This window comes from Rana temporaria, chromosome 5, assembly GCF_905171775.1.
Source record: "Rana temporaria chromosome 5, aRanTem1.1, whole genome shotgun sequence".
Taxonomy (NCBI): Eukaryota; Metazoa; Chordata; class Amphibia; order Anura; family Ranidae; genus Rana; species Rana temporaria.
The window spans coordinates 272,211,662-272,224,992 of NC_053493.1; the positions used below are offsets into that span (position 1 = coordinate 272,211,662).

General features: G+C 40.4%; 1 protein-coding gene across 1 annotated transcript in view; it reads right to left on the bottom strand.

Annotated features, from left to right (window-relative positions):
• Positions 1-13,331, bottom strand: part of LOC120940805 (1,25-dihydroxyvitamin D(3) 24-hydroxylase, mitochondrial-like) — a 47,666-nt gene that overhangs the window by 15,661 nt on the left and 18,674 nt on the right. Inside the window, exons 4-7 of the mRNA XM_040353861.1 lie at positions 7,296-7,392; positions 7,125-7,216; positions 3,175-3,286; positions 1,117-1,259 (exon numbers count right to left, since the gene is read on the bottom strand). Coding sequence (XP_040209795.1) covers positions 1,117-1,259; positions 3,175-3,286; positions 7,125-7,216; positions 7,296-7,392 — 444 coding nt within the window. The remainder of the gene's footprint in view (positions 1-1,116; positions 1,260-3,174; positions 3,287-7,124; positions 7,217-7,295; positions 7,393-13,331) is intronic.

Genomic DNA, 13,331 nt, shown 5'->3' on the forward strand with positions numbered 1-13,331 from the left:
CACAGTTCATACTGCAATCTGTGAACTGATCTAGGGGTGTCATTAACTTTGTTCGCAGAGGGCAGTGTGAACTGCCTGCGGGGGAGATGTGATGCGGGAACCGGCACTGGAATTGTGCTGGTTCCCACATCACAATAGTGTGAACCCAGGCTAAAGGTTCTCATTTTAATTAAAGAACTGATAAAGAGGGAGTTTTTCTGACCCTAAAACACGTTGGCTGTTTTTAGTACAAACACCCCCCCGTTCGGTTCGCACCAAAACCTGCGAACAGACCAAAAGTTTGTGTGAACTTTAGAACCCCATTAAAGTCTATGGGACTCGAACGTTTGAAATCTAAAGTGCTAATTTTAAAGGCTAATATGCAAGTTATTGTCCTAAAAAGTGTTTGGGGACCCGGGTCCTGTCCCCGGGGACATGTATCAATGCAAAAAAAACGTTTTAAAAACGGCAGTTTTTTTCGAGAGCAGTGATTTTAAATGACTTTTTATCCTTCAGAAATTACACTTTGTGCAGGGACAGTTCTAAGCACGGGAAACAAGCGCTGCTTTACAGGCATACTTTACACACACCCTAGGTACAAAATTTAAAGGGATATTTCACTTTTATTGTTTCACTTTAAGCATTATTAAAATCACTGCTCCCGAAAAAACTGTTTTTTTTTTAACTTTTTTTGCATTGATACATGTCCCCTGGGGCAGGACCCAGATCCCCAAACACTTTTTATGACAATAAGTTGCATATAAGCCTTTAAAATGAGCACTTTAGATTTCTCCCATAGACTTTCCCAGGGTGTTCTGCGGCTTTTCGAATTTGCCGCGAACACCCCAAATTGTTCCCTGTTCGGCGAACAGGCAATGTTTGAGTCGAACATGAGTTCGACTCGAACTCGAAGCTTATCGCTACTTTAGACTCTTAACTTTTCGTCTGGTGCTCTTTCCATTTGTGCATGTTTTTTTCTGAAAACACAAATACACAACAAGAAATTATATAAACTCAACAAAATTAAATACTTTTCATTTGTATTATGCATGACTGACTGCACTTTTTTCTTATTATACAACAATATTATCTGACAATATACTGTACATTTGGACAAATAAAAAAAAAATAACTTACAGTTTCTACACCTCCAATCTGCAGTTCAGTAAACAGACCAGATAGCTGTTTCTTGGTGAGGGGATGATTAGAGGAGATTGTGTTAAGTAAATCATTGCTCCATGCAGGGTTGGATTTTAATCTCTTGTCAATAAAACATTTTGCTGGTTAAATAAAATGGAGGGATAAATTAAACAAGTTCACAACTGGGTTTAGTGAAATTGCATCTTTAAAGAGAATGCATGTTTTCTTACTTTATTATCTACAGTATAAAACATAATATTTGTATACATTTTATACAATACAAATAATACATTTTTTACATTTATACAATGCATTCTTGAAAACCCCCCAAAAAACTTACAACCATGCCTACATTTTTCTATGGCCAGCACTTGGTAAGTGTTTCACTCCCTCAAACTAAAATACAAACTAAAGTGCAGCACTGTTCAAAAACACATATCGGTGCAAAGTACTTCTAATAAAATACATTAATGCATTTAGTGAAACAGCCTTAAATTTTGGATCACCCAAACTCCACGTTTTAAAACATATTGCTCAGTAAACACGTGCCAATAAATCAAATAAATAACTACGTGCAAAGCAAACAAAACAGTATAGCCCCACAGTGCAATACATAACCAATAAACAGTCCACCAAGTGATCATCTTCAGGCCAACAGGTGTCTCCTTTTCCAGCTCGTGCCAGTCCGAATGCTCACTTTAGGTTTAGACTTAACTGCTTGCCGACCAGCTGCCGTCTTTATTTGGCGGCAGGTTGACTCTCCTGCATTAATAGCCATAGCTGTACGTCAGTTTGTGTAGGTGCAGTTGCGGGCAGGCGCATGCTGATGGTGGGGAGCACTTGCACCCGCTGCACACTGTGGGAGCGTGCCCATTGGTTGACTGGACCCGTGGTCTGCCGGGAACCCGCTGTCGCCTAGTACAGAGGCATAACAAGGATCTGCCTTTGTAAACAAGCGGAGTCCCCTTTCTGACAAGGGGCATGACAGAGCTACTGTTACCAGTAGGAACAGTGATCTCTGTTATGTCTCTGGCAGCCCATCCCCACTACAGTTAGAACACACCCCGGGAACACAGTTAACCCCTTGATCGCCCCCTAGTATTAACCCCTTCCCTGTCATTAACATTTTTACATTGATCAGTGCATTTTATATCACTGATCAATGTAATAATGTCAATGGTCCGCAAAAAGTATCATTTGGGGTCAGATTTGGTTTCATATGCGATAATTGTAAGGAGTCCATCATCATTAGATTGCATAATTTCTCAATTGATTGTGGAATTTCTATAGATTTGCACTGCTGTTTTTGTTTTCTTAGATTATCCACTAGTTATTTACTAGGATTGAGCAGCAGCGTTCATATTTAAAATCCATAATTATCCATTATTTCTTTGGTTCTGATTCTCCTTTCCTTCCCTAAAAATGTAGCATGCTAAATTTTTATCAAAATGACAAAAACGCAATGGACCAATGTGAAGGGTAAGCGTAATATAAGACCCCTGTCACACTGAGGCGCATTTCAAGTTTTTTTAAGCAAGCAAAAGCACCTGAAAAGTTCAAACAAAAATCTATTTCCATTAAAATCAATGAATGCTTTCACACTGTGGCTGGCAGGGCGGTGAAAAAACACCCCTCTCAATTGAAATGAATGGAAAACTCTTAAGAAGCGCCTGAAAAGCTAAACAGCGCTTAGTGTTTTACTGGCAGTTTAGAAGTGCCTCAGTGTGAAAGGGGTTTTAAGGATGAGACATGACTAGTGGTGACATCATTGTCCAAATATGGCCATGAGGCCATATTTTGGTAATGATTTATGGTTCAATTCCCCACCCATTTACTTACAGCTGCTGCTTACAGTTAGCCACACCGAATACCCTAAATGTTCAGCATTTGGATGAACTTCCTAACAGTCAGTGTTCGCTATAAACTAACTTTTAGACTGAGCACTAAAATCATCCCTACTGTCAATTACAAAGTAACAGGCACAGTTAAAAAAAAAAAAAAAAAGATACCTACAATCACATTTTACTCCATGTGCAAATTCTAATGATTAAATACCTGTTGAAAAGATATAATCCCAAGCTTCTGTATGTTTTTGCCATGATCTTGTGTTAAATTGCTTGTGAAGATCTGCTGAAGTTACAATCAGAGGGCCTAAGTACTGCATCATCTGTGAAAGTAGAACATGTATATTTAGCTAGCTGATGCCTTTTTTACACAGTGTTTCTTTTTTTTTTCAGTGTTTTCAGTGTTTGTTAAATTTATCATCTGTGGACTTCAGGCTCAACGTTTCAGTTACCTTACTGCTTACCAAATTCAGAAAACATTACAAAAGGCAGAAAAAGATGCAGTGGTGTCAGGGGACAGAGAAATGGAAAGGGGATTTGCAACAGCCCATTAAGGAACAACAAAAGCCACAGTGGAAAGAAACAAAAAGTTACTACTGTATATAAATATCTGAAAAATAATGTTAATTAAATATAAATGCAGAAGATGCCTCTTAACATTATGCATTGCGCTCCAGATAGTATACAAGTTTGGTTTCCACTGAATTTGTCAATTCAGTGGAAAATGTCTCTGAAAATGTCATAAACAAGGCATTTTTTATACTGCTTATTTGCACATTATCCATTCTAAGCTTCCAAAATGCCAATCCCCGATTTAGAAGAAATAAAATAAAAGTTTCCCTGAGTTACTTATTCCTGCTTGGTGTGTTATACATGTTTATGTTCATAAAGAATTTTGGTTTTCAGTTCCATCCTCATATGTGTTTTTCATTGGGCAACTACAGCCCAAATAAAAAAACATAAAATACATATACCTGTACATAGCAAATGGCAGGGGATGTTAGATCCTGATACTCATTTAGAGTTATAATCCCTATGGCAGAAGCATAGAACCTTCAGGGCCCCAGTGCAAGAAAACATGAAGGGCACCTCTAACCCCCATCCTGATGCCCTTTCCATTGGTCATGGGGCCCTCCCCTCTAAGCCTGGGGCCCTTGGAAGTGTATGATTAACCATTTATTTGCTAGCAGATCCATAGTGGAATTGCATGATATTTCCACCAGGGATCTGCTGGCAATGAAATGGGTAATCACACACTTTCAACACAGATCTGGAAGGGTTAATCATGCACTTCCAACTGGGATTTCACCTGCCAGCAATGAAAAGGTTAATCGTATCCAGTTACCAGGGATCTTGTAGCAATGAAAGGGTTATCGTGCATATCCTCCAGAATCTGTCTCCACTCAATAACTGCCACAGCACATAACTATGTCCAGTCCACTCTGCAACCTGACTAAGCTACTTACAACAGCACACTTGCTTGCCCCACAAGGTCCAATCCCCTTCGAGGCCGGCCAAACCACCTCCCCGAGTCCCGTCCAATAATTGCAAGCTTAGCAGCAGGCTCCACCTCAGGGATGATCAGTACTCCAGTGGGAGCTGCCTTATCACTGCTAGGGGAGCAGGTTGGGGGGGATCTGTCCTTGGCATGTTCTGAGTGGGCACCACACAGATAAACCCGCATAGCACCAGAGCACACAGTCAAAGCGATGTGAATGTCTGTGATTTTGTGTAGGCATCGACAATATGCTGGCAGACGCAACTGTCTGTGAATGAAAATGTTCTGCAGCTGACACCCTTCCTGCCATCTTGGGGTTACCCTAGGGTGATGGAATTCCATGGCCTGGTTGCAAATGTGACCTTTGCAACCCTGATAGTTCCATCTCTGCCCTATGGCTAGACTTCAGAACACAGCTGTATTAAAAAAATTGGCCATAGCTATCACTGTAAAGAAACTGAATAGTTAGAAGAACTATTTTATTAAAAGTTATTTTGCTGTTCACAACATCTGCTGTTGCAATTCTTACCTTCAAGGACAATGTCTTTATCACTCGTTGTTATGCTCAGACAGTAATGTAACAATGTTAACTCTACAGTAGCCCCTTACAGAGGCAAGGTTCTTTCATTTTTAATTAGAGCATTTGGATTAAACCCAACAAATTTTAAATATTGTTTGAATGAAGAAAAAAAACTACAAAATAGAATACAAAACAGACATACCAGCAGTAAAATATAAGCAAATATATAAAAAAAATACTTAAAGAAGAACTATAGTCAGAACTTTCTTTTTTTCTTTCATTTTGGATGGAGGAAGGGGGAAGGGGTTATAACCCCTGTCAGTTTTGGGGATATATCCCTTCATTTCCTGTCCCATGGCCGAACCAACCCAAAATGTGATATTTTCGTATACTAACACTTTAAATTACAGGACAAATAAAGAGAGTGAATCTCTAACAGAGCCACATTGTCAGGGAACTCCTGTGAGACGTTTTGCACACAGACGTGCGCAAGCACATAGCCTTTGCCATAGAATGGCACACAAGCGCGTGCATGCGCGCCAGAGTCCTCAATTTCGGGCACGCATGCGCACATGTGCGTGCATGAGCATGCACGTACACGTACGAGCCTAATTCCTTTTGGCGCCAGACAGCCTATTTAAAGGGAGTCTGGGCTCTTGTGCTTTGCTGACTGATCTTCAGCTGTGTTCCTGAATCCTGCTCTGATCCTGAGTGTCCTCCCAGTATTTAGACCCGGCTTGCTCTTGACCTTGGCTCTGTGTTCTGTTCCTGTACTGATGCCCATCTCTGACCCGGCTCCGTTCCTGACTCTGGCTCTGTCCATGATTTGGTACCTCACTGCCCGCCTGCTGACGAACCTGGCTATCCCTGAGACCTTGCTGAACCCTGCCAAGTTGTTCTCCCAGGACCTCCTGCTCCAGGCACTCATGTCCCTCTTGTCCTTCTGCTTCATCTGTCTCACCTTTAGCGGAGCCAGGACAGGAGATATAAGAGAGACCGACCTCATCAAATCAGTCTCCTATCCGATCCCTGACACACAGGCAGCACTAAAACCCGATCTTCTACACCCTCTCAATTCTGTCTAAAATGAAACAAAAAGTTTTGCCTTAAGTTATACATGGAGTAAAGTTTGCCTGTTCTTGGAATTCATGTAGATGTCCAATTCACCTGCATAGTAAGTGACTTGCAGTATCTTTAGTAGTTCTGATGTCATATGAGAGCTGCTGTTGCAACAGTTTTTTGCAGTCAACGGAAAGGGCAGTCCACGGAAAGGGTTTTTCAGATCTATTTACAGATAATCAAAGGGTCTGAGGGAATGTGTTCTTAGGTGTTCTGGAGTATTTTTTTATGCTTCAGTGAGCCAACTATGCTAAATACATCCTTATTTCCATATAACAAGTTTTCACAATCTGACAACCAACATATTATATAACAGAATGATATTGGAGATCATTAGGGAAAAAAAATATGAATCCTATGCATATTTCTCTTAAGAGACCGAGTTATATTAACCTTCTGGACCTGTTTGGTGTCTACCTGATTGGTGTCTTCTCATACAATAAGGTGACCACTTTTTTAATTGTGATTGCTCCATCAGAACAGAACCTAGGGATTATGTAAAAAGTTTGGTTGTGGAAGTTAAAAAAAATATTTAAAATGTATATTGCTTTAAGTTGCTACAGGCCTTACAAGGAATCTTTGGGCGACTCTACTATTGGAGGTTTATAACATGTCCGCATTGTTTCTAAACATCCATGCTTTTTGTCAAAATCTGGGCTGTGTTCTTTTAAAGTTGTCAACCCCACCCCCTATAATTGCCTAGGACAGGCATGAGATTTAAATCTAACCATTTCTATTGGCAACTTGCATATTTTTGAGAAAATTAGGGTGGCACTCTGTTGACTTACCCATTCCCTCTACACAGTTTGGGGCTCACCAGACCTCACTATCTTCACAATTGAGTTCAAATACATTTGTATAAATAAAAATCTCCTTTGAAAATATTTATATTCTGCCTTTACAAACTCTCATCAATTCAGTAACCCCTAATTTAAAACAATGACTTAATATTACCTACATTTTAAAAATGTAACATCTTGGGGTGAACGAGAACTAATTAGAAATTAGAATTTAGATTTAATACCTTTTTTACTGATTTTATGAAAGTCAAGGCATCTTCGGTACAAGCTTCTTGGAGAAGTCCACATCTCTCATTGTACAGGACTGAACAAATTACTGTAAAAGGACATAGCCATACATTACATCCTTTGCAAAGTCCACAAAAACTTCCAAACTTTTTTTTTTACTTACTTACTTTCATATGAAAGTTTGTTTAGTTCAAGGTACAAATCACCAATTTTCCCATCTTGGTCACATATTTGGCTAATGTACTTGATAAAATCTTTCAGTACCTAAAATGTGAAATAAAAAACAAGTGTATATTTAATTATGTGAAAAAACTCTTTCTCATAAAATAGTAATTCATGTGCAAGAGAAGTTCATTATTTTGACAGGTATGAACACCATTGTAAAAAGAGCTTTTGGTATTATCTTGCACTATGTCAGGGGTGTCAAACTGGCGGCCCTCCAGCTGTTGCAAAACTACAAGTCCCATGAGGCATTGCAAGGCTAACAGTTACAAGCATGACTCTCATAGGCAGAGGCATGATGGGACTTGTAGTTTCGGAACAGCTGGAGGGCCGCCAGTTTGACACCCCTGCACTATGTGTATGGGCTGGGGAATTCTGGGCTAAAATATTGAGGTTGATTTTCGACAGAAGTTGAGAATCTTTACTCAAAACATTGTGTGGATATGCACATTAATTATCAAATTATGTGAAAAGCATCTGCATTTTACAGGCAAACTGTTTTATTTTTTCATTATTAATAGAGTAGGTAAGGGATTTGACCCCTGTAAGGTTTATTTTTGATATCTGTGTCCCATTGGAGAGAATCCCATAGCCAAAAGAGGAAGTGAGAGAAAATCCCTCTAAAGTGATGGAATCCATGGTTGTCACCAGGGTCACCAGAGCTGTTGTCCCCATTGAAAGATATCCCCACTATTCCTGTTTTGGGGACAACCCACAATTTGAGATTTTCTTTTACATTCACTTGATTTGCTTTTATTTATTCTTTAAGATAATATGGACAGTGGAAGACTGGGAGATTTTAGGTCTGGTGACCCATCTTTACCGACTTTTTCACATGATACAGCTACAATCTTCATCCAACAACACTGCCTTTATTTCTGAAGCAACAACTTAAAGGGGTTGTAAACCCTCCTGTTTTTCACCTTAATGCATTCTATACATTAAAGCGGATCTCCACTCTAAAGTGGAGTCCCGCTGATCGGAACCCTCCCCCCCTCCGGTGTCACATTTGACACCTTTCAGGGGGGAGTGGGGTGCAGATACCTGTCTACAGACAGGTATCTGCACCCACTTCCGGCCCTACGATACGGGCAAAGGACGGGTTTTTCCTCCGCTTCCCGTCGCCCCCCCCGTTGTATGCTGGGAACACTCGGCTCCCAGCACACAGCGGGAGCCAATCGGCGGGTGCAGCGCGACTCGCGCATGCGCCGTAGGGAACCGGGCAGTGAAGCCGGAGCGCTTCACTTCCTGGTTCCCTCACCGTGGATGGAGGGGGGAGCAGCAGGGTGACGAGCGATCGGCTCGTCATTTGCTGCGATCACCGCTGGACTCCAGGACAGGTAAGTGTCCTTATATTAAAAGTCAGCAGCTGCAGTATTTGTAGCTGCTTGCTTTTAATATAGTTTTTTAGTGGCACATCCGCTTTAAGGTGAAAAAACACCTGACAATTACATGCCCCCCCAGCCCCCCCCCCCCATTTACTTACCTGAGCCCTAGAATGTTCCACGCCGAGGACGCGCTGCATCTTTGCCCAGGGTTCTCGGCTCTTGATTGGATAGCTTGATAGCAGCGCAGCCATTGGCTTCCACTGCTGTCAATGAAATCCAATGACGTGAGCTCTGGGGGGGGGGGGGGCAGGGCCGGGTTCTGCATTCGGTGGCTATGGACGCCGAATGCTGGACAGGGGAGCGCACCTGCAAGGTAACCTCCTTGGGAGAGCGCTTCCCAGAGGGGGTTACCTGATGCAGGGAGGAGCTAAGAGAGCCGCCGGAGGACCTCAGAAAACGGTGTTCGGGGCTACTCTGTGCAAAACGAGCTATACAGTGGAGGGAAGTATGACATGTTTAATATTTTATTTTTTTAATCAAACCTTTAGTATCACTTTAAGGCCCCTTTCATATAGGCTGTCTGACCTGATCAGTTTTTAGGCAGATCTGACCTTCCAATCTCTTCTATGGAGTGGCAGATGCCAGCGGACATATGTCTACTGACACCCACCGGCATCTGATCTTGTCTGCCAAAAAACAATGGATGGTGGTTCTATTCCCCATCTGTCTGACAGATCGGATGGGATCAGATGAAAATGGATAGGCCATCCGTTTCCATCCTATTGCCCCATAGAGGAGAGCGGGCCTGTGTCAGTGTCCGCTCTGCATAGCGGAGCGGACAGGGACCGGTCATCCACCTACTTAGCAGGGATCAGCAGAGAGATTCCCCGTTCAGCAAATGGATTCCACTTAGCAGAGGCGCCCGTGTGAAAGGGGCCTATCAGAAATCAATAGTAATCTGAATTGTATTTGTAATAAAATCATGCAAAGGATCCATCTGATTTCCACATTTTTATTTTCACTGAACAAGATACAAGAGAAAAGCAACAGCAAACAAACAAATGACAGGAAAAATACATACATTGGTACATTGGTAATTGGTCAAGCTTTTGTGTTTTTAAATATAATGAGGATGACCAGTAATTAATTAATCAAGTCATGCTGAACATGACGAGGATAACCATTAGTACAGAGCTGAAATATTTATAATACCCAGTGCTCAATATGTTGGCATTAGTTATGTAAGTATGTATTTACTGTATAATGCAACCATTAAATATAATATGACAATTGGTCTGTCTGATTTCTATGTTTTTGAACAAGATACAAGATGTATACAACAGTGAATCAACAGAAGCAAATGTTGCTAGGTAGGATGGGGATGGTGATCAGAAGTAAAGAGCTGAAATCGTTGCTTTAATGATTTCTCAAGATGTTGACATCAGTTATGTAGAATTAGGCAATCTTTAAAGTTACTGTACTCTTTAACCATACCCACAGGTTTTAGGCTAAAATGTAAACTATTAACCCCTTTGTAATATCCTTAGGTTGTAGTTATTACTGGCTCTGTTACCCTTTCTTTTACTGTTTGTAAGACTGTTAGTCTTACCAAACTAACTCATGCCTCCAAGGGGATGATTGGGATTTTTGTCTGATTTTAATATTCATCTTTAACAAATATTTTTTTTGGGGAGCATTGCCTAGAGCACAATAGAGTAGGACACATGTGAGAGGAGCTCCGTCTTCACTGTACCCTTTCCTAGATATCCTGGCAAATACCCTGAACTTCATACACAAATTCCTACTCCAGAAGACCTGCATACTTGGCATATTATGTCTCCTCTGTGCAAAGCATCGGAATTCAGCTAAAAACTTGGAAAAAGTTGACACAAAGAGCAGGAATCCCTGGGGGAAGATGGTGGCGCCTTCGCTTCTGACTTATACGACAGAGACAACAAAAGTGCTTGATGAATTTCTGCATGCCAAGTGAGGCTCACTATCAAGATTGAGGGGGTTAAAGTCTATATCTCCCTCATGCGTCACTATTTCCACAAGCTGAGAGACAGGGTAACGGAGGCAGAGACCCATACATCGGCCAGGCTGAAGACACGCTGCACCTGCTACACCACTCAGCGGAACGAATACAGCGCCAAATCCAGCAACTTACCCAAAAACAGGATGACATAGAGAAACGACTCCATTGTTGTAACCTCTGATTTGTGGGCCTCCTGGTGGGAGCGGAGGGTACAGACCAAGCTACATTTCTGGAGGATCTCCTGATCAACACCTGATTCCACCACATTTTCTTTGAAACTAAAAAGTTCAAAATGTATTTGATCAATATCATCTTCAACCAATGTGTGCTACAGTTTGAAAAGCTTCTGTTGGAATGTCACTTTGTTTGATCTGACTACATTATTATTGGTTTAAATATGCTGTATACAAATGTTAGGATAGCAATACTCCCAGCAATACAGCTGTTATTGCTTGACCACAAATAAAAAAAAACAATTTATGCTGTGACAAAAGGCAGGGTTTGTTGATATTTAGTAAATTTTTCAGAGAAGTGAATAGGGATGTTCCCGATGTTCGAGTCAAATGTAAGTTCAAATCGAACATAGGCTGTTTGATTGTTCGCAGAACAAACAAATATATGGGGCGTTTGCGTCAAATTCGAGCACTGCGGAGCACCCCATAATGCACTTCAAGATCTCAGTGCATTGATGGCTGCTGATTAGCCAAAGCATGCACCTGACCTGCATGCTTTGGCCAATGACAGCCCCACACTATATAAGGCTGCTGCTTACACAGCAGCTGTATATAGTGAATGAATTGCGATTAGGCAGGTAGTGTAGTGTGCTGTTTGTCAGTGTAGTATATATATATATACCTACCCCTGGTGTAGTATATATTATACAGTTCAGAGTATATAGTGCAGTAAGTGTAGTATATATACTGTATACATATATATTATAGTTCAGAGTATATAGTGCAGTCTGTATACTATACTATTATACATACTATAGTATGTGTAATGCAGTTCAGAGTACATAGTGCAGTCTGTATAGTATATATGATGCAGTTCAGAGCACATAGTGCACTCTGTATAGTATATATAATGCAGTTCAGAGTATATAGTGCACTCTGTATAGTATATATAATGCAGTTCAGAGTATATAGTGCAGTCCATATAGTATATATAATGCAGTTCAGAGTATATGGTGCAGTCTGTATAGTATATAATGCAGTTCAGAGTATATAATGCAGTCCGTATAGTATATATAATGCAGTTCAGAGTATATAATGCAGTGCGCATAGTATAAATAATGCAGTTCAGAGTATATAGTGCAGTCTGTATTTTTTATATAATGATGTTCAGAATATATAGTGCAGTTCAGAGTATATAATGAAGTCTGTATAGTATATATAATGCAATTTAGGGTATATAATACAGTCTGTATAGTATACAGTATATAATGCAGTTCAGAGTATACATTGCAGTCCGTATAGTATATATAATGCAGTTAAGAGTATATAATACACTCGGTATAGTATATAATGCAGTTCAGAGTATATAGTGCAGTACGTATAGTATATATAATGCAGTTCAGAGTATATAGTGCAGTCCATATAGTATATATAATGCAGTTCAGAGTATATAATGCAGTACGTATAGTATATATAATGCAGTTCAGAGTATATAGTGAAGTCTGTATAGTATATATAATGCAGTTCAGAGTATATAATGCAGTCTGTATAGTATATATAATGCAGTTTAGAGTATATAGTGCAGTCCATATAGTATATATAATGCAGTTCAGAGTATATAATGCAGTACGTATAGTATATATAATGCAGTTCAGAGTATATAATGCAGTCCGTATAGTATATATAATGCAGTTCAGAGTATATATATATTTTTTTTATTGTGAAGCAAACAACAAATATAACAAAATAACAGAAAAAGTAAATGTGCAAAACTATTCACCTCCCTAAAGTCAATACTTTGTAGAGCCACCTTTTGCAACTATCACAGCTCCAAGTCTCTTTTGGATAAGTCTCTATGAGCTTGCCACATCTTACCACTGGGATTTTTGCCCATTCCTCCTTGCAGAACTGCACCAGCTCCTTTAAGTTGCATGGTTTGCGCTTGTGAACAGCAATCTTTAAGTCTAACCACAGATTTTCTATTTGGATTGAGGTCTGGGCTTTGACTAGGCCATTGCAACACATTTACATGTTTCCCCTTAAACCACTCAAGTGTTGCTTTAGCAGTGTGTTTTGGGTCATTGTCCTGTTGGAAGGTGAACCTCCATCTTAAAATAAATAAAACAAGCAGCGCCAACCTAAGTGCAGTAGTTTTATCACACATTGTAAATTTTAGTAGAAATGCACTCACTATGAGTAGAATAAAAGCAGGCACATCATGATAATGTCCAATGGACAGCAGGATGGACAGCAGGGCTCCAAGAGGCGATCTTCTAGCGTTGTAAGTTCTTGTCTGGCGGTACCGGTGGCTTCCAGTGTCCCAGGTTAGAGCAAACAAGGCGCAGGGGGAAAACGTCCATCCAAAAGTCCCTGGTCGTGGTCAGATGATGCTAGTACTAGCATCATAGTACTAGCATCATTCGACCGCGACCAGGGACTCTTGGA